The sequence below is a fragment of the Accipiter gentilis genome, chromosome 6 (assembly GCF_929443795.1).
Source record: "Accipiter gentilis chromosome 6, bAccGen1.1, whole genome shotgun sequence".
NCBI lineage: Eukaryota > Metazoa > Chordata > Aves > Accipitriformes > Accipitridae > Astur > Astur gentilis.
The window spans coordinates 3,798,129-3,819,413 of record NC_064885.1 but is presented as its reverse complement, the minus strand read 5'-3'; the positions used below and the strand labels follow the sequence as shown (position 1 = coordinate 3,819,413).

The window sequence follows — 21,285 nt, the reverse complement described above, 5'->3', positions numbered from 1 at the left end:
TCTCCTCATTTATAAATTATGTGGCAGGTCTGTTTACTCTTATTCTGTCTCTCAGAGAAGGATACTGGGAGTAATTTTCTTTTAACTTGCAGTACTGATCTTGAGTGGAAATGTACTTTTACTTGTGTGGCATTTAGCAAGATACAAATATGGCCGCCATGTTCTGGTTGCAATAGTATCTTGAAATTCCTTTTTCTCTCATCTTTGTCTTAAATATTTAGTGTAATAATCCGTAAGGCTTTTTTTCTAAATAAACTCTTTGATGTCTGGTTTTCTACACGCTCTCTAATTTAGGGATATTGAGACTTCAGTTAATACTATTGCAACCTTTTAAGCTTGTAACTGGCTTCCAGATAAAGGTGAAGGGGCTTTTTTCAAAGGGGGATTTAAAATGCAAGGACTTGGCTGTATTACTGAGGTTTTCTGACCATTGAGCAAACCAGTGGAAAGCTATTTGAACCAAAATCCTCTGCGAAGGAGAGATGAACAGACAGGTCACTATTGTAAGACCTGTTGTATGGCACTAAACCCGAACCCAGGTCTCACAACTTGGAGGTGTGCAGAGAAGGCATGAGGGCCAATGAATGTGAGATATGAGCAACCTGTTTTAACTTTGAACTCTGAGTGGGGGTTGGAGCAGATGACCTCCACAGGTCCCTTTCAACCTAAATTATTCCATGACTATCCAGAGACTGAAGTAAAAATATGTCGTCTTATCTATGTCAGACAATCTTCTAGTCTCTGCTGCTACTTGCAGTATGAAAGCAATGGCATTATAAGAATAACTATGCTAGGTTAGTCCAAGGAGACCAGTAGCAGATCCTTAGAGAATATATGTAAAACACGATATACAAGGAATTGTAGGCATAAAGATAGGACCTGATTGCCAGTAATTTAAGGACAAGATCTTGAGTTTTCTTATATTATCCTCCGTGTTAGTGTGTTGCTGGGAATGAATGATACCACATATATACTGAGAGATACTACAGAAACGTTCAAATATCCCTCATTTTACTTGTGTAATGTAATTGTAATGCCACTGTAATTCTTTGGACCAGCACATATACTTCTAGGGCCTGTAAACTATGTTCAAACACTGATTACAAGTCAGAGGGGTTGAAGAGATTACAGCTTCTTTTAATGAATCTTGCTTTCCAATTTGGCAAATCAGCTTGGCTTGTGTAAGTTGGATTCCATGACTCTGATTTGTGGGGCACATAAGATCTCAGTGTTTCACTTCAGAATCGTATCAGTATGAACTGGGCTTTGTCTTTCTTCTTGCTTTTTTTCTCTTCTGTTCTATGTATAGATCGGAAAGCAGAACTAGTCTGCTTAAATATCTTTCTTTTTGATTTTGAATTAAAAAGAAAAATGGCAGTTGTGAGAGTCTTCTGGGGAGAATCAGGTTGCTCTTACCAGTATTCTGAATCCGGGTATTTTCCCCCTGCCCCCTTCCTCTAGCAAACTGTTGAACATTGAGGGTCAGTTGCTCAATGATGTTTGTGCCCAGCTTTCCTTAGTAAATGGTAGCTAAAGACGCTGGGATATATTGAAAGTTTGGCTTTGGGCAATTTATTTTTAAGCATAATTGTCAGCTAACTCTTCAGGATAAGTAATTCAGACTACCCAAAACATGAGCCACCTTGCAGACAGATCAGTATACAGTGATCTTGCAGGCTGAAATATATAACCTACTGGTGCTAGTTGTTTCCTTTTGTGAACAAATAGCTGTTGAATCTTTTTTTCTTGTGGGAGACGAGATCTTTTTATAGCTGATTACTTATAGCTGTTATACTATTATAAAGAGAGTGGAGTTATTATCTGAATGTTACAGGCTTTTTTTGGTTGCATGGTATGCTGTGAATGTCTTAAAAGCTTGTGGGAGAGAAAAGGATATTGTGATATGTGCATGAAATAATAGGATAGAATTTAATGCTAATTTATTTTTTTCCCTTTGTCTTGTAGAAGAGGAAGATGGTGTTTGGGAGAATGGACTTTCTTATGAATGTCGAACTCTACTTTTCAAAGCTGTTCACAACCTGTTGGAGAGGTGTTTAATGAATCGGAATTTTGTACGCATTGGGAAATGGTTTGTCAAGCCTTATGAGAAAGATGAAAAACCTATAAACAAAAGGTAGGATGTCTTATTTTGCTGTATTGAAGAAGCTACAGGGTTTATTTAAGCTTCATGCTAGAATAAACATTTAATTAAGAGCACTCTTTATAGTTTGTTTGGGAACCTGGATCTCTGATCTTTCTTGGTTTTCTGCCTTTTTGGAGTTCTTCAAAACTTCCTTATGGTGAAAGGAAGTAATACTAAAGGTAGTAGGCAGTGTCTTCTGTACTGGTACTCATATACAGACCATGGACAATAGGGATGCTGGAAAAGAAGCTAGTCTTCTGTAAAGGAAGAAAAGAATAACTGTGGGAAGAGATACCTGCTCTTTGGACTTTCCCGTATAGTGTCTAGGACTAATTCTGATTGTAAATACTAAGACTTGCTCTTTGAGCAAGCGGGATCTAGAGAGCTATTTACAGGCACCACATGAGGTTTGAATAAATTGCGTCTTATGGGAGGTGTTGAGAAGAGAGTTTGAAATGTCAGCTCCTGGTCAGAAAGAAGGTTGTCTGGGAACACTGGTGTTAAAAGACTACATGTGGCCTCCGCACTGAGGGGGAGGAGGGCAAGAGGAGAATTTTTGATCTGAATTGGAAGGACTTCTTCTCATGGTTCTAACGTGGTTTGACACGGTCTGTGTTGCCTAGCAATAAATAATGAAATGAATAAAAACTAGGTTAGCTGGAACAAGTTTAATCGCTGTTTCCAAATCAGCTTTTAAAATCCAAAGTAATTTAAAGCTTAGACCATGGGTTTTTTTGTGTGGAGTATTTTTTGTGTGTGTATATGTATGTGTTAAATCTTGCATGCAGGAAATTTTGAGATCAGTGGCTTGGCTTTTTGGGTGTGGAGTTGGCCATTGTTGGCATCTTCTGCAATAAATTTAAACTTGAAAGAAAATTAGAGCTGTTCTGTAGCAAAAGAAGCAGAAGCACATGTTTTGTGTGTGTTTCTATTAGTAGTTGTGAACTGCTGCTTTTAATTTATGTATAAACTTATCCTTTAGTTCTAGGCATCTCTTTCTCCACCCTGGTTGGGGCAAATGTTTCCTCTCTGGGGTGTCCTTCTCCAGGCATTTCTTCTTGTGTTGTTGCTATAAATTGATAGTAAAGAGTTCACTTTTAACTATTTAGGCCAATATTGTCTTGGCACAGTCAGGGCTTCCCTCATTTGAGGAACTGGTTTTCCAAATTGCCATTTGAAACTAGCATTAGTTATGGCATGGCATCTCTTACAGTAATTCTATAAAGCTCTCTGCAGCAGCTGCAAAAGCTGATGAAAGCTTTTAAAATAAAATAGCAGTGTTTGTTTAATTTGGAGACTGATTCTTTTTTTAAGAAGGTCAGAAGGTCAGCATGCTTGATGAAAATAACTGAAGGAATTGTGTGCTTACCCACACAACTCCATCATAAGTAGTCCAGAACCCCTGCAAAAATATGTAGAAAGATTAGATCTGTGTAAGACAACTTCATTGCAGAGAAATCTCTATGTTTCGTATCAGACAGCTCAATACCACGTGATATTCTGAGTACTGGCTTTTATGAAATAAAGCGAGGGGCATGGTTAACAGATGTGCATACTCATGGTACGTTTGGCTCATCCCTTCTAGGAATAACTAGAATTTGGATAATCTATACTCTCTGGGAAGTTAGGCTGAACTGTTCAGAGGTATCAATTCAGGCCTCTGCTGCTCCCAGCAACTTCCTGTGGGAGAAACCCAAATGATTGAAATAGGTGCTTTGTGGTACCACCTCTGTAGCAGGAAAGTGTGTCGCTCTATGATTGAGGAGGAAATGTCAAGTGGAATGGTTTGAGTGGATTTTGCTCTCTTGTATAAATTGGAATACTCTTCTAGTCAAAGGGACGTTTCTGTCTTATCAAATGTTAAGCGTGACACTGCAGCAAACTCAACATAAAAGGACTTGCAGCCCGCCTAGAAAATGCTGTGAATGTTGCACCTGGGGTGCTAGTATGTTTCTTACCAGACAACTGGTACTAAGGTTTAGTTTTTATTCTAGACAACTTTGGCATATTTTTCCTTCCTTAGCATCTGTTTAATCAGCAAGACCTACACTAAGTTTATCTTTTGTTTTTTTGTTTTTTTTTTTTTTTGTAGATGTAGCTGGCTTAATTAAAAAATCAGAACAAACCACCACCAACCCCTCCCCACAAAGCTATTCTTCCCTTCATGATAATAGATGCACATATCTTAAGGATCAGAATGGTTTTGAAGCTATATTTTTGTCTTTTGGGCATTTTAATAATCTTTCAAGTAATAGGAATAGTAATATTCATAATGATATTTTCAAAAGCATGTCATACTAGCTTCTTGATGTAGGAAGAATAGAGTCTTTTTTGGAAGGCTTTCTTTTTCTTCCTCTGTTAGAAATATATGTATCACCCCAAAAAGTAGTGCTTCTTCTATGCAAAAGTGGTCACAGATAAATGTGGCAGGTATTGCATCTGTCATGGGGAATAAAGCATTTCTGTTCAGGAAGGTTGTAATTACTTGTCTATATTGCTTGTATTGATTAAATGTATATCTCATTCTTAAGGAAGAAAAAAGTTATATGTGACGGTGTTGGTATGTTCTTATTCATCCTTTCCTTCTTAGAAAACATTGAATAGTGGGAGAAATAGAGGAAGAAATTGTGTGTAGCCAAAAAAAGGGATGTTTTGCCCCTGTCTCTGGTATCCCTGCATGAGTGTTGTCTTGCTTCATTTCAGACCTTGTTACTGTTATCTTTATTTCCTACTTCATCCTGTGTTGCTGCATATGCTTTGCTTTCTTTGGAACTGTTCTTTGCATTAACATTCAGAAACCCCCAGTATAGGATTCACGTGCCTATATAGTTTAGAGGCACCTAGTACACTGGGGGTATGAAGTCTGCCACCAGTCTGCTTCAGATCATAGTTTATACTACCCTGCACTTCGGGGCTTGGCTGGCCGCTATATATACTTGTTCCCTGTGTATTATAACTACAGGTTTTGATAAGGTTGGTTGTCCTTGCTGGCAATCTTTAGTTTCAAAGACTTTGATTAGAGACCGAGTAATTGGTTCTCTTGGTGGTGGAGGTAACTTCTTAACATGTGCTTTCTGGAGCTATGGTTGAGTGATGTGCAGGACCTTAGTCCTGCTTTTTCCCTTTCCTTCTCTTCGAAGGATTTGCAAATAGAGCTATTTATTTCATTTGAAGCTGATCCCGTCTGTTTTTTTTTCTGAGTTCTGTTTGAAAGCATGTGGTTCCAGAATGTGAGATTTTCTGTTATTTGGTCTCCAAACAATAGAAGTCAGTTGTGTTGCACTTTTTGTATGTATATGGTAGTGCAACAGGCATAAGGCTGTGATTTCTAATAGGTGTTTGGCTGTGATGACAGATCCTCAGGCAGCTGTGGCTTCCTGTCTGTTGCTGTTATTTTTCCTCCTTGTATAAGGTTATATTAAAAGAAAAAAAAAATCCCTTTCATCGTTGTGTTGCATATGTTTTAATTTTAAAAGAACAGTCCTTAATGTTCATAAACTGATGCCATTGTGGCATGTGAATAGATGACCAAGAAAGTGAGAATTAGATAGTTTTAAGTGTTCACTGTTTAATTACATTTAATCATGTGGTGACTCAAACAAACAAACTAACTTTAGTAAGCTAACATCATATTATTGTTTAATATCTCTTAAAAATTTTGCTACGGAAAAAGTAAAAACCTCAGATGTTTGCATTATGCAGTCATGTGCTACATGTTGACAAGACTGCAAGGTAATAACCATGACCTGCTCTTCTCTCCCTCCCCCTACCTCTCCCCAGTCTAAAACCAGCATTGAGAAAAGTGAGACAGTCATGTATTTGGTGAAATTTGATCTGTTAGAACAAGTCACGATTACCATGCCTGAGGAAACTGTCTGAGGTTTTCAAGTATGCTAGTTCCACTTCTGTTTATAGATAGGGTAGGAATGGAGTAGCTAACTCCCTGAAGTGTGTGGGGTGGGTTTTTTATCGTTGCTTGTTTGTAAGTAGGCAGTTTTCAGTTTTCAGGAATGGGTAATGGGGGTCAGCAGGAGAACAGCAGTAGAATAAAAGACTAAAGAGAAGGTTTTGCTAATGGTCATAGTTGTAACCAAACGGGGGGGGGGGGGGGGGGGGGGAGGAAATCATTGCCTCGGTATTGGTCACAACCTTTTTCGGTCACTTAAGGCAAGGTAGATTACAGAAGCTCAATAATGCGGTTTAAATGACGGCATATTAAATTAAAAAGTTTGACAAATAGGAATGTCATTCTCTCTTCTCCTTTCCAACCTATTGTGTTGTTATTGCCACGTTCAGAAATACAGTTGTATATGCTTTATTCAAAAATACACCCCATAAATGTATGAGACAGAACTTGTGATCTGCTGCATCTGATTGTCTGTCTACCTTTTCTGGTTAGACTGCTCAAATAACAGCCTTTGGATGAGACTTTTCCTCTTGCCAACTGGATGCTAAAATAGTAGTGTATACCTGGAACAAATATGATTAGGAAACTTGTCAGATTAAACACTATTTTAGATACAGTTCCTTAATGAAGATTAAATCTGATACTCCTAATGAAAAAAAAGTATCAAGTGCTTATGTGGAGGATATCTTGTGAAGTTTTGGTAATAAGTACAACTTGCTAGACACAATTGAAAAATTAGTAAGCAAATAATTGAGTAATCCTGATTTTGTGGGAGGATCTGATAGACACCTGAAAATCTAGATTACTAAAAGCTACTATACTACTTGTATGGTTGTTTTGGGTTTTTCCATGTAAATAGGAACTAATGTAACCAATTGCAGTGGGTGGCAAACCAGAACTTGTGCCTGACAAGTTCATTTAAAAAACAAAACACAAAAAAAAAAACCCAGAAAAAACCACCACACACCCAAAATAAATAAAAAAACAACCAAACCACCCAAAAACCCACTTGGAAAATCATAAGTGATAAGCTTATCATAGCTTACAAAATGAAACTTGCTGCACAGGTTTCACAAGTAATGCTGTTTAACATTAGTCTGAATACAGGACTTTAAAATGTCAGCCCACTGTTCTTTTATTTTTTCCCTGGAAATACTATTTTAGCTACCTGATGTAAATAATAAGTATATGACTTCATGGGAAATGCCTGCTGAAAAATATTCTAGATATACATTTGGTTTTATTATAAGCCTTTGAACATGTAGTTATCTTGATTGAAGGTGTGCTTATCATAGTTCTGAATATATATGGGGGGGAGTGTTTGCCTCATCTTGCTGGGAGGAAGAGGTAAAACTAGCCAGAATGGAGTGATTCCCGAGTTTGGTGCAAGTGTGTTGGCAGATCTGCAGTAATGAATGGCTGTGGCTGCAGTGTGGGGGGGGTAGGGGGGTGGTTTTTTGTTTGGTTTTTTGTTTGGTTGGTTTTGTTTGTTTGTTTGTTTTTCACTTGGGCCATGAAAATGATCTTGCTGCCTACTTCAGAAATGTTTGTATTGGTAATGTAACAGCATGAATGAGATCAGCTGTGGTCTGTTTGGTCTTCGCTGCCCTTAAGACAGGGAATGCTATGCTTTTGGTCCTGACCCCACATTTCTGCCTTCTCTCTCTCTGTTTGGCTACCTGTTTCCCATGGGTCCCCTTTCCAGGGGAATGGAGTGGTTTGCTTCTTGATCCCTCTAGAATGATGCTGTGAATTATTATTAAGGAACAGAATGAGGAGATTTCTGGGTGCTAAATCTCAAAAACCTCTTCATACTTGAGAGAGTTAACTATACAAGAGCAATGTGTAGCCACAGGTTTTGCATTTATTTCTATATATTTAATGAAACCTTAATAGCTGAAACTACAGGGCTCTTCCTTGATGCTGTTGGAGTATTTTCTACTAAGACTGCTCAACTCTTTTTGCAGTGTAAATTTCCTCCCTGTGTTAATCTTTAAATCAAACAATGTCAACATTTTTTTACAACAGCTCTAATGAGGCTGTTCTGGCATCATGTACAGGCAGGAGAGCAGGTGATGTTTTTCCTTTTACTGTAGACAGCTGGAATTGAGAGCTGCTGTAAGTAGGACAGTGCAGGATAAACAGCAGGAGCTGAGAGCATTGATCACATGATTGTCTCTTTGGAATATTGGGTTGCTACAGAGACTACAAGCAGACAAATTTAGCACTTTACATCACAAAGCAGTTTTCTCTTATTTAGCTTAAGTTACAGTGGTAGTTGGTTCATCAGAAAAAATGAAAAATGATATGGCTCTTGGTTTTTAGGTTTCAACAATAAATCTATGCTGTTTTTGTTCACTGAACAATAAGATAGTACAAAAACCATACAGATACTTCAGATTTTGTTAAATGAAAATTTTATAATGCATTTCAATGTTGAACTTTGAAAAAATCTGGCTTAACAAGATGTTTGTAAATGTTTCAGAATGGGAAAGAGCAATACATTGAAAGCTGTTACACTGTCTTTGAAATAGAGTAATGTCTAGCTATTATCCATTTTCTAAATATGTTCAGGATTCTTATTCTTTATAGCACACCTATATTTCATAGTGAAAGCTCAAGTTCAGGTAACTGAGATTTGCATCCTCAATAATTAAAGGATGCTAAAATACAAGGTGACAGGTTTATTAGTCTCATTTAAGTTCTGAAATACAGGAATATGTGCAAACTCCTTTTGTAGTATCGCTTATAGTTGTATCTGGAGAAATATATACTTTATAAATGTATGTGTGTATATATAAATTTATAGTTGCATTCTGAAAAAATCAGTTCTGCTTCTTTGTAAGATGTCATGCTATAGTTTTAGTGTACAAAAATAAAATTGTTTTTATTGGGATGAAGCTAAGCTCATTAACAATGAAGTTAATTTAAAAATGTGGAAGTCTAAGGTGAATATGATTTACTCTGGAATACAGGTCACTTGCTACATTTGTATTTGTTTTAGTGCATGTAACTTGTTTATGGAATAAATAAACATTTTTAACTCGCAGGTCTAACTAAAATCAAAACATTCTCAGCTATGTGAAAAATATTTTGGAGAGCCTTTTGACAGTAGTCATTAATGATGTGCTTTGAACTGGAAGATTTTTTTCTACTTTGCTATTAGCTATGTTTTTTGCTTTGTGTTATCATCAAAATCAGCTTTCTGCTATATTTACCTTCATGACCATAGGGAGTTACTCAGAGATGCTTAGAATGTCTGCTGTTCCATCTTTTTGTCAGTAGTTAAAGAAGCATCTGTATTTTGAGATCTTATTACTTCATGTTAAGATACAGAATATGTAACTTGCTAGAAAATGTAGATGTGCATTTGTTTAGATGTCTTTACATTTTCACATTAAGGATATTAATGCCACTGAGTCTGCTTGAAGTGCAGATCTTGTGATGGGGCTGATACAAACTCTGATGTTAGAGGAACTTATAGCCAAGGGCAAGAAAGGCATGTTTGTGAATTGATTAATGGTGATTCAAACTCTTATCATAAAAAGTAGTACTGCAATGTAATGAGTATGTGTGATAGTATGCCCTTCCTAGAGAACTTGGAACTAATTTCTCTTATCCTCTATTTCCTTCAGCCCTCAGTGCTTAAAAAGCAACACACACACACACACACACACACACCCCCCAATAACTAAAACAAAACCAAAGAAAGCTTCGATTTAGTAATTGAAACAATTTGTGTACTTGGCTTGTGGTTTGTTGTTTGTTTGGGGTTTTTTTCCTTTCGTTTCTTAAGTCAAGAAAACTCAAATTTTTTCCTGGCAATCATTTTTGGTACTGCATTAATATAACAATCTGATTTTAGTACTTTACTTATTTCATATTTTGCATGTTACAGCAAATGTCTACTTAACTTCCTGCTCCTTTATAATCTGAATTAAGGTTGTGGAGTTTTGTGATTCAGGTTTATGGATGGTGAGTGGAAATTAAAGATGCCATGTTTAAAATAAGATTGGTTGTTGAAGCAGCATAGGTGTGAAGGCGGCTGTATAGAAATTTTCTCTTCATTAGTGCATTGTGGTGTGGTGGCTATACCTGGAAGATGTATATAGTCACAAAGAACTATTTTGAACAAGCACTTACAAAGAAAAAGGTGGTAGATGGGTTTTCTTGAGGGACTTGCTTCTGCTTTTCTTCTGTTAGCTCAGAAAGCCTCAAGTGGCTTGGCAGTTTCACTCTTTCTCCATGATGAAAAGCCCTAGAGGGTTGCCTGACAAAGAACAAAGCATATAGTGTAATCTATCATAGAATAGAGGACGGTGTTGTGCATGTTGAGCATGTGGTCAGGTATGTAATTTCTCTAAGACTTATTCTTTGGCAGTTACGTTTTGTTTTCTATCCTATGCTGGTTGCTATAGTGTTGTCTCTCAACCTGGTTAAAGGAAAAAGAAAAAGCAACAAACAAATGACTGAATATGAAGGGACTTAGGGCTTCATGGTGGGTGTGGGTGTGTGTCACCTTGAAACTTCTGTTCTATTTAAATTTTTATTTCCAAAAGACCCTATTTAGTTGTAAGACTGTGTTCTTCAGCCCAAGAATTTACTATAGGCAACTGTCACCTTTTTAAAAAGGAACTTCTTTGATACTTTAAATTTATTTAAGTGGCATACCAAAGTAGTCTGTAATGAAGAATGACTATTTGGAGATGCTTCTATTTGGGCAGCTATGATGCATCAGCTGGGAACTCTCAGCTCTATTGCTGCCACTGATAATTGTTGTCAGCCAGTCATGATATATTGATTCTTGGTCGAAATGCCCTGAAGGATTCTGGGTGCTGGCCAGTATGTACCAATTTTTGGCAAATATTTTATAACAGTCTGAAATACTGATGCATGGTAATTAGAGACTTAAAACTGTAGCTGATGTGTTTGTGCTTCTAAACAAGGCGTGTTCTACCCCATTGAAAGGGAAATAGTAAAATTCTAATTGTGACAGTCACTAGTTCTGGGACAGTAATCTGGCTTTGTAATGTCCATTTTCCTCATCTAGGAAATGGGAGTAGAAAGTACATAGTTTGTAAGGATACAGTAAATATTTTGGCAGGGTTGGCAGTGCTTTGACTTGGTAAGCCAATCTTGGTTCAACTCAGAAGTAATTTACAAAGACAATCTAGGAAAATATGAGATGGTAATTATAAAACAAACAAACAAAATCCTCTCTTTCAGTTGAAACATTTGGATGCTTTTTTGAATTTACTATTGAATGTACTATAGGGTGTTTTAGTTGGAGATTGCCTTGTTGCTTCTGATGTTGCAGTCTCCTTATCTTTCAGCTGTAGTGTGGTGCTGATTGGAAGTATGCAATCTAGTGAAGCGTGGGTTAGTGAGGTTCTAATGCAGCTAATGTTTGTGAAGCACTTTGAAGATAGAAAGCTCTATGTAAGTACTAATGTGGAAGAGAAAAACAGACCTAATTACCTTCTTATCAAGAAGGTATTTTCAGATTTGCTAATGGAGATGTAGAAACCTCATGTATATGTAAATTTTAGTGTGCTTTCCCCTCCTACCCTTCAGGGTCTCTTAAAAAGGTAGAAGTAGAACTTACATTGAAATTGTCAACATCAGTTTCTGTTTCTTTTCACATAGAATCATAATCCTTTGTCTCTGAAACTAAAACATCTTTGTTTTATATGACTACAGTGAAGAAGGAGCATGGGGGAATAAAAAAATGTTTTTTATACAAATGTATTTTAATGGAGCATAGGTGAGGACTGAAGGTTGCTTAAAATAGCATTACTTCCAATGAGTGTATCTTTTTTTTAAATTTTAATTTATTTTATTTTAATTTTAAAGTTGCTTTCAGTATTGGAACTCATTCTAACTGAATTCTGGTGTGTTCAGATCAAAAATCATAAAGAATGCTCATTCTGATGACAGTTCATAACATCTGTATACAGAGATCAGTTGGAAACTGGATTATTGATATTTAAGGTCTGTGATTAGGACTTAAGTTAATTAGAAATATTAGAAATATTAATGGAGTAATTCAGGGTCAGGCAAGAAAATTAGGGTTTTGGGAGGACTAGGATTTTGTTTTCATAATTTTCTGATAAAATTCTGTCCTCTGCTCTTACATCTTACGTATGCACATACAATAATACCTGATCATAATTGTAAAAGTACAAAAAAAAAAGGGGGAGGGGTGAGGGGGATATCAATACTAGCCAATACTAGCTTTAAAACAAGCTATTATTTTTTTTCTGTATCTGCACCTTAAGGACTTCACTGATTCTCTCTGCATGCAGGACAAAAGTTCTGAGCGTTGAGCTATAGGTATATTTTTTTATATTTCAGTCATGAGATGCTCTGCACAAATTATCTAGTGATATTCTGAGCTACTTAAAAAAAAAAGTCTGCAAATAAAAGCATAGGATGAACTCTGCATTAGCAGGCAGGAAACCACCAGCTTGCTTTCTGTTATTTTGTCCTTGACTGAATTATGAAAGTAATTTGCCTGTTTACCTCAAAGTGATAAGTAGGTAAATTTTTTTCCTTGTTTAGGATTTTTGGCTCTGAGGTGAGTTATTGAGAATAAGAGAGAAAAATTTAGAGAAATGGTGGAGGGATATATATATTTTGTAATAGGTTATGGTAAGGCTTGAGAAGATTCCTCTGAAGCTGAGGTTGAGGCGGCATTGTGTATTAGCAATCAATCTCTGGTAACATAAGGAATTTGAGAATGTACAAATGTATTAATTAAAAAAAATATAAAAATACTAAGCATGTGTGTTTATAGAGTTTCTTCCTAAGTCTGTAAAACAGTGTATGTAGAGGCATCCAGTAACTTAAAGCTCTGGTTCTTTGTTTTCCTTCCTCCTTTTTTCCACTCCCCTTGCAAAGACCTTCAGTATGGTTTTGGGTTTTGTTTTTTTTGGTTTTGTTTTGTTTTGTTTTTAATTAGGATTCTTCATTGTATTTCTTGTGATTATTTCACATACATTGGTATTTCCTAAAGTTTTGTAACCTAACAGAAATGGTGATGTTAAATGTGAAGAAACAGTTTCTGAGCATGACTAGCTAGGAAGAAATTTAATGCTGTTTGAGTACATGAAGTGTTAGTTTTGCCTTTCATGTTAACCTTTAGTTTAAAGAAGACTTGTGTTTTCAGGAGATACTTTGTGCACCATGTGGAAATCTTTCCCTTAGCTTGAGTTTAAGGACAGCGCTGTTTTTACTATGTATTTCTACTGTGAAACAATATTATTCTATTGTGCGTAAAATGACTTTGCTGCACCTCTGAAAGTACTGAAACAAATACCGAGGTGGTTGCATCATTTTGCTGTATAACACTTAAATTTATAGGCAGAATTAGTGAAAATTTTATAATGTTTTGGTTTTCTACAATGAATTGTATCGTAGCAGATCTGCTCTTCCTGCCGTACAAGTAGTGTGCCGGCAGCTTGCATGCCAAAGCTGGTTGAATGGTGTCAGTGACAACAATGGCTACTCTCTTACCTTATTATTTTGTTGGAAGCTTCTCCCCTGCTGAGTGGGGGGAGAAAAGAGTCCTAATTTGGGTGGGGTTTTTTTTGTTTTGTTTTGGGTTTTTTTTTTGGATTTGGCTTTTACATGATGACCTTGAATTTTCCCTGCTACTTCTTAGGACTAGTTTTGCAGTGTAATGGGTTGAAATGCTTCTGTTATCATGCTGATGATTCTCTTTGTCTTGGTTTATTTGAATTCCATCAGATTATGCTACAATTGTCTGCCCTTTATCTGTGTAATAATGTGTTTACAGGAGACTTGGCTTAATTGCATTTAAAGTGTATTTAAAGAATATGTGCTTTTATTTTTAAACTTTGCCAAGCTTCTGAATTGTTATCTGTCACTCAGAACCAAGAACACTATCCACTCTTTTGCCTTAAACCATCCAATACGATTTTAAAATAAAATAAAACTTGAAAATCAGTCTTCAACTGTTTGCATAAGGATTGAAGTTTAATCAGATTTCCATATAGGAATTTAGTGGTGTTTGCTAACCATGTGACTTCACTTGAACTTGAAATCATCAACAAGATGCTTACCTCCATCATCACTGCGTTCTGGAAACTAACTTCACTGGGGTTCCTGAGCAGTATGTTACTTATCTGCAGGGAGTATTCTGTCCAGAGTTGGATTACTGAAACAGTTGTGCTACATAGCTTTCAACAAATAGTAGTAATTCACTCGTATGGCTGAATCCTGGCTTTTTTTATTCCTACAACACAGTTAAAATGGAACAGCCGATCAGCATACCACTGCAGACTTGATGCACCTTGAAAACTGTTATGCTTCTGTCAAGGCCAGCCACTTAGAGCAGTTCCTCACTGAGTTCACTTCATGGTCTGCTTTAAGTTACTGTAATAAAAAATGTGCTGCGTTTCCTGTTCCTCCTTGAACGGTTAGTGGGTTCTCTCATCCTTGAAGTTTTAGGTCCCTAATTTTAAATCTGCTGTTAGGCAAAGCCATGTATTTAACACTGTAGCCTTTCTTCTCATTGTAGTGACTACCCTGGTGGTTGCTGTTTGAGTCTTTGGGGTGAGACTCGGTGAACTGATTTATCTCTGTTTTCATAGATTGAACAGACTACGCCAATTCCAGAAACTTTTTTTTTTTCCATTACTGTTTACCATTCCCACCATCTACCTGCTGGTGGAGGAAAGAAACATCTTGGAAATGACACTAAAGATGTATCTAGTGGTGGTTGGTTAAAATGCAACCTCTGTGGAGGTTGCATTTTAATAGGTTGCTCAGATGCTTGGAGTTTGTCAGTTCTTCATGCCCTGGAGCTCTGTTTATATCTTTTTCAGGAACGCAAAACTTGCTTTGTGTTCTCATGTTGTAGACTAAGAAATGCAAGCATTTCATGAGGTCAGAGAGCATGCATGCGATCCTGGGCATTAGTTGATTTGGTCTAATTTTATTTTGGGGGGAAATGTTGTTTGGGGGGTGTTGCGTTCATACAGTCTTTTTAGGCTATGGTAGTTCATGGAGTGTCTTTTTCCATCTGACCTTGCAAAAAATGCCCTAGTATCTGCTATTTTGACTGACTTTGATTTAGTCTGTTTCCCTTGACTTGTTTTTGTTTTTTTTTCTTTTTTTTTTTTTTCCCCCCTAAGACCGAGCAGGTTCTTGATGCTACCTTCCTTACAGAGAAGGACTTATTTTCTGTTCAGTAGTTTATGATGTACTTTTAAGGTTCTCTTTGACTTTCATTCTTCTGTTACTGAGATGGTGGACCTAATTTATATGTCCAATGTGAATAGCATCTTCTTGCTTTTAAACATCTGTTCTTTTCCTATGGGAGTCTATTAGTCTGGCAGACACTTGAGATAACTTGTAGCTAATGTAACTGAAAATTGCTGTGCCTGTTGAACTTCTTTAGAAAAAAAAAAAGTTTTTTCAGATGGAACTGGGTATGAAGATGTACCACTTCTGCAGCATCCTGGCAGGGATCTGCTTTTTTGGCCTTCCTGCTCTATTCCTGCCCTTTAATTAAAATTGGTAGATTATATTTCACATAAACCACTGAATTTATTTGGATACAACATAAAATATTTTGATAGTTGTACTTGCAGGGGTTTATCTATATTTTCATAACAAAACAACAACTAGCAAAGCTGCAAAAATTGGAAAGTCTCTGAAGCATGATCTTGGGTGGTAGAAGATTTCATGGAGTTGCTGACTGGTAACTATGTACAGCACTGTGAAAACAGCATTTAATTCAGAGTTATATGAAGGAGATGTTTATTGTTGGGGCGTTTTCTGCTGTACAGGGCTTTTTTTTCTAAAACACTCTGGACTGAGAGAATCTATCAGTGAAGCATCTAGGTAATATACATTGATACTTGCTTTAATGACTTTAACAATGACTTAAGTTTTGGGTTTTTTTTAATTGATTGTATCTTCCCTTACGTGTGTAGGTATGGGATTTCATTTTTCGTTACTTGATTGGCTTCAGGAGCATGAAGATAAGAATCAGTTTTAAAAAACAAACAAAACACTTCTCAAAGCTGCTGGCATTCTTCTTCCTGCTTTTAAAGTGACTTGTTGGCTAATATTAAATATAAATCTTAAAATATAAATTCTGCTTAGTGGATCTGTGACAGGAGAACCTAGATATGACCTCACTAAAATTCATATATGTTCAGAAATATTTTTATAGATTTTTAAATAAATATGTAAGATGTAAAAGTATTAAGTTACAGTTTTCTTTGTCTTGCAAAAAAGTGGTGTTTTTAAATTTCCTCCAGACCTCAAAATGTAAAGCATCAGTCTAAAGAGACTGAAAACTTAGTGTCTGTTGTTTTCTAACTGATTGATCTTTGGTTTTGTCCCTAATGATGGAATGCTTTGTAAACGCTCCATGGGAACACGCATTTAGCATTTTCTTGCTATTTAGATAGAAGGAATTTTTGATTAATGAATATTTTGGGAGGAAATGCCTTCAAACTAGTGAGAATGCCATTAACTTATTTTTAGCTCTACACTTAGGAATTTTTTTTTTACTCTCCCCTCCACGCCCCACACCCTCCCCACTTCTGTTTCCCCAGCGAGCACTTGTCCTGCTCATTCACCTTCTTCTTGCATGGAGATAGCAATGTTTGCACCAGTGTGGAAATCAGTCAGCATCAACCTGTGTACCTGCTTAGTGAAGAACACCTCACTCTCGCCCAGCAGTCTAACAGCCCTTTTCAAGGTAGGTTTTGCCAGTCAGTAGTGAGTATTAAAATGAATGAATCCTTTGAGTTGCTCAGAACGAGGACTTCTGGCAAAGACTGGAAGCAGGAGCAGGGGCATTATCTGTTTTGTATTGATTACGCATTCTCCCCAAATGTCCACTGTCTTGACATAGTCAGAAGCCAGTTGGTGTGTCTCAGCTCTTCTGCAGGTGGATGATTTCCATATTCATGTAGCCAAATAATTTGTCTTCACAACAAAATAAACTTAACTTCCAAGTACTGTCCTAGTGGTGACTTAAAGCTTGTTGAAAAAGCAAAATATTTATAACCTTCATGCACCTTTATCAACCCCTCTTTTAGAAATCCATTTCTGACTCAATGTACTTAACCTATTCACTCCCCCTACCCCTTCTTATTTGGCTCTTCGTTGCCTGTAAACTCCTTTGGTTCCACCAGCAGATGCAGGGTATGCTCTCGAAGACAAAGGAGTGATGGGGCCTGAGTCTGGTTAGTGGGCTGTTTGATCATTCTCTGTTAGACACACTTGTGTTGGCAATAGAAATCAGCTCTCCTGCATGACCACACAGTGCCCTTGTTTATTAATGCTCAGTGTCCAAACTTGCTTTTTTTTGAATGCAATTTAACAGCAGCTGTGCTTTCCTAATGTGAACAAGACTAAACATGAAACAGATTACTTCCCTCAATACACATTGTTGTTGTAACTGTACCAAGCAGAATGAAAGGATGAGGAAACACCATAGCTCTGTCAGAATTTGAAATAGTGTTTCTTTACCCTACCTGTATGTTAGAGACATCCTTGCTAGCCAAGATGAAAACTTGCCTGTTGCTTGTTTAAATAGATTAACTTGTAACTGTTATTGTGGTACCTTGATTCTTACAGTACACATACATTTAACCATGTGTACCTATTACCAACAACTTGTGCAGTACAGTAAAATGTAATTAGGGTGCATTCTGACTTACTGATGGTAAGTTGTTTATTTGGTGTGGCTGAAATAACAGTAATGCTATTTCAGTGGGGAGTGGTGAATTTTGGTTCAATATAAGCTCCAACATATTTTTATTTATCTTTTTAGTTATTCTAAGTCCCTTCGGATTAAATGGCACGCTCACAGGGCAGTCATTCAAGCTTTCTGATTCATCAACAAAAAAGCTTATTGGTGAATGGAAACAATTCTATCCTGTCACATCTAACTTGAAGGAGGGATCTGAGGAAAAACAAGAAGAAATGGATTGGGAGGATGATTCTTTAGCTGCTGTTGAAGTCCTTGTTGGTGAGTGCTCTGACTATCTTTTAATTACTGAAATAAACTAGCCAGTTAGATCTGCAAAATTCTGAATGCAAAAGTGACCCCGTTTTATTCTTTTTGCAACTATTTGCAACTGCTGTTGGTCTTTTGGGGTTTTTTTGTTTGTTTGTTTAATGCTCAGGAGTATCTAAAATGAGTTGCTGCTTAAAGTGGGTTTTGCAGACCTGTTAATAGGTGTTTTTCTTTATGTGCCCTGAGAAGCAAGATTATTTTTTAAATAAATAAATAAATTGAAAAGTAATCAAAAAACCCTAGACCATCACTGTTGACATCTGAGATGCAACAAAAACATGCTGTACTGTTTCAGATTCTGTGCAAATTCAAACGGAACAGACGTGCCTTTCAGGGATGTCTTCAAAACCACAATCCTGGAGAACCTAATGTACTCAGGCACTGCATTTATCTGCTGCTGTTCCTAAAATCTAAGCCCCTGGGACGCAGTAGTTTGTTCCTCTGCTGTGGGCTATTGACCTTGGATTTGCCAACTAATGTAATCATTTCTCTGTAATAAGTGTTATAAGCTTGTATTGCAGTGATGACTGGAGACCCTGATGATGGTGGTAGAGAGGGGAATGTTGTCAGTTTTACATGATACTAAAAAGTATGTTCTCAGTCTTCTTTATAAAACAAAATGATAGAAGCAAGTAGTAGCATATAGATGCCAGGGCTGTCTCTGCCTGTATACACAAAGCCCTTTTTATTCATTCACTCAAAACTTCTGTATAAAGCAAATCATAAAGTAATGATGAGGGTGACGAGAGAGTTTTTGTCCAAGGGTAATGCTTTAGTAGGTAGGAAGGGGCAGATAAATTTGAGTGATTGGTAAAATGATCCATCCGTTGATCACTTAAAATGTAAGGTAAACAACTGTAAAATCAACTTGCTCTTTTTTTCAGCTGGTGTACGAATGGTATACCCAGCATGCTTCGTTCTAGTTCCTCAGACAGACATCCCTGCTCCTAGTACTGTAGGGGCATCTCACTGTTCGACTACTTGCTTGGGTGTCCACCAAGTGCCTGCTTCCACAAGAGATCCTGCCATGTCTTCAGTAACTCTGACTCCACCAACATCCCCAGAGGAAGTTCAAACAGGTATAACAATATTAGCTCCTGCATGTAGGAAATCATTTTGATGGCTTTTCCTTTAAATCTGGCAGTGTTTGGAAAGGATTCGGATGTTCTCTGTACAGCTGACTTGTTACCAAAAATCACTTTGCTTTAGTTGTAATTCTGTTGTAGTAAATCCAATTTCTGTTGTTCAGTTGTGGGCAAAATTAACTTGAACATTTTAATTTTTATAAGTTGCTGAAATGAGGAGTGCTTTTGTACCTGATGTTGTTATCCAGTACTTTGAATTTCTGTGGTTGAGTTTTTGGTTTTGGGTTTTTTTCCCCTCTGTGTGTGTGTTTGTGTGCATGTATGTTTTCTGGCATAGCTTTATAAACCTCATTGTGCATCTCAGTCATTAGTGAGCAAGGGGATGTTTTCAGCCTTTTTCACAGTCTGGGGAAGATTCTTCGTAGCTAAGTTCCCAGAAAGGCTGTGTGTACTCTGAGCTGCGTGTGAGTAGGGGTTGTGGTCAGCTGCTTTAAGTCCAAGTAGGTAAGGCTCACTGATAGTTTCAGGTGGTGTGTGTACAGTTGTTCTTGTGCAGAAGAGGTTTTGTTTGTTTCTGCCCCCCCCCCCCCCCCCCCCCCCCCCCCTGCTCTTCTGTTACCTTAGTTTTACCTTTGGTTTTTTAATAATACTGTTAAATTTGTGAACAGGTAGCTTTGCTCAAGTTATTTTTCTTTTTCAGCTTTATAGTTTCTTGGAAGATAAAGAACAGCCAGCACAGTTACATACATGTATGGTGCTGCTTTTTTTTCCTCTCCCCTCTGAGAGGGAACCATATTATAATAATCTGCTACTATACTTAAATTTTCTATTTGTTTTTATTTCCTAACATTGAGTTAAGAAGATACTTTTCTTCCTAAGGTGTTGCTGTGGTGGTTGAATTGGAATAGTAGCGGTTGTGGGTTTATCGCATGATTGCCTAAAACTATTTCTTCTGGTGCTGCTTTTCAGTTGATGCTCAATCTGCCCAGAAATGGGTGAAGTTTTCTTCAGTTTCTGATGGATTTATCTCTGACAGTACTAGCCATCATGGTGGCAAAATACCTAGAAAGCTAGCCAATCAAGTGGTGGACAGAGTTTGGCAAGAATGCAATATGAACAGAGCACAGAACAAGTATGTACTCACTTTGTGAAGCTAAAAATACCCATGTTATCTTGTGTTTTCATTGTAGAAGGTAGTTCTGTTAAAGATGCTGTGACTGCTAGTAGAAGGTGCTTTACTCTTAGTAAAAAAACCCACCACATTTTAAAGAAGTTAATTTGTTCCTAACTAGTAGTTTGCTTAGTTCTCAGTTTAATATGTTATGAAATGGTTATTTATAATTTTTTTACTGAATCCTGTGTCACAAAACTGTTCTTGAGGTTTGACAGAAGATAAGGAAAGAACATATGTTGATACCAAATAACTCTCCTGATATTGAATCATAGGAGGAAGTATTCTGCTACATCAAATGGCTTGTGTGATGAAGAGACAGCTGACAAGGTAGCATCCTGGGATTTTGTTGAAGCCACGCAAAGGACAAATTGCAATTGTTCAAGGTACAGTGCTTGACAAACCCACAGTCAAACAATGTACATTGAGACTGAAGCGCTCAGGAGAGGGGTTGTGATGACTCCTAAAGGAGTAATTAAGCAATAGCTGCTTGTAGGAAAGCTGTAACAAAATTTGTATCTTGTATCCTAAATGTCATTGTAGGTCTTGAAACTCTGCCCAATAAGATAACTCAGAGGTTTTATTGAAGTGAATCATATGAGTGGACCTACTGGTAATTCAGTGACAATTCCTGAGTCTTGGGCTGGAATTCCTTAGGCCTGTATATGGGTAGAAACTATCTCATGGGCAACTTTCTTGGGCTGCGATGTAAACGGAATGCCTATTTATTTATGAATTAAGAACCCTTTCTAGAGGGCTGTGGCATTAGCCTTGAAGGGAGAAAGCTGTTAAGCAACAGCAAGATGATTGTAGCATTGTGTCTTGATGAATATGAAAAAGAAACCCAGACCTGCTTTACTTTGGGGGAAATATGTCATTCTGTGGGTGGTTGTATATACAGCTGCTTTTCTGTGA

At 37.1% G+C, this 21,285-nt stretch overlaps 1 protein-coding gene across 1 annotated transcript in view; it reads left to right on the top strand.

Moving 5' to 3' along the window:
- Nucleotides 1-21,285, top strand: part of MED13 (mediator complex subunit 13) — a 60,108-nt gene that overhangs the window by 11,726 nt on the left and 27,097 nt on the right. The window contains exons 3-8 of the mRNA XM_049804035.1: nucleotides 1,966-2,134; nucleotides 16,643-16,788; nucleotides 17,869-18,066; nucleotides 18,999-19,193; nucleotides 20,169-20,331; nucleotides 20,646-20,756. Coding sequence (XP_049659992.1) covers nucleotides 1,966-2,134; nucleotides 16,643-16,788; nucleotides 17,869-18,066; nucleotides 18,999-19,193; nucleotides 20,169-20,331; nucleotides 20,646-20,756 — 982 coding nt within the window. The remainder of the gene's footprint in view (nucleotides 1-1,965; nucleotides 2,135-16,642; nucleotides 16,789-17,868; nucleotides 18,067-18,998; nucleotides 19,194-20,168; nucleotides 20,332-20,645; nucleotides 20,757-21,285) is intronic.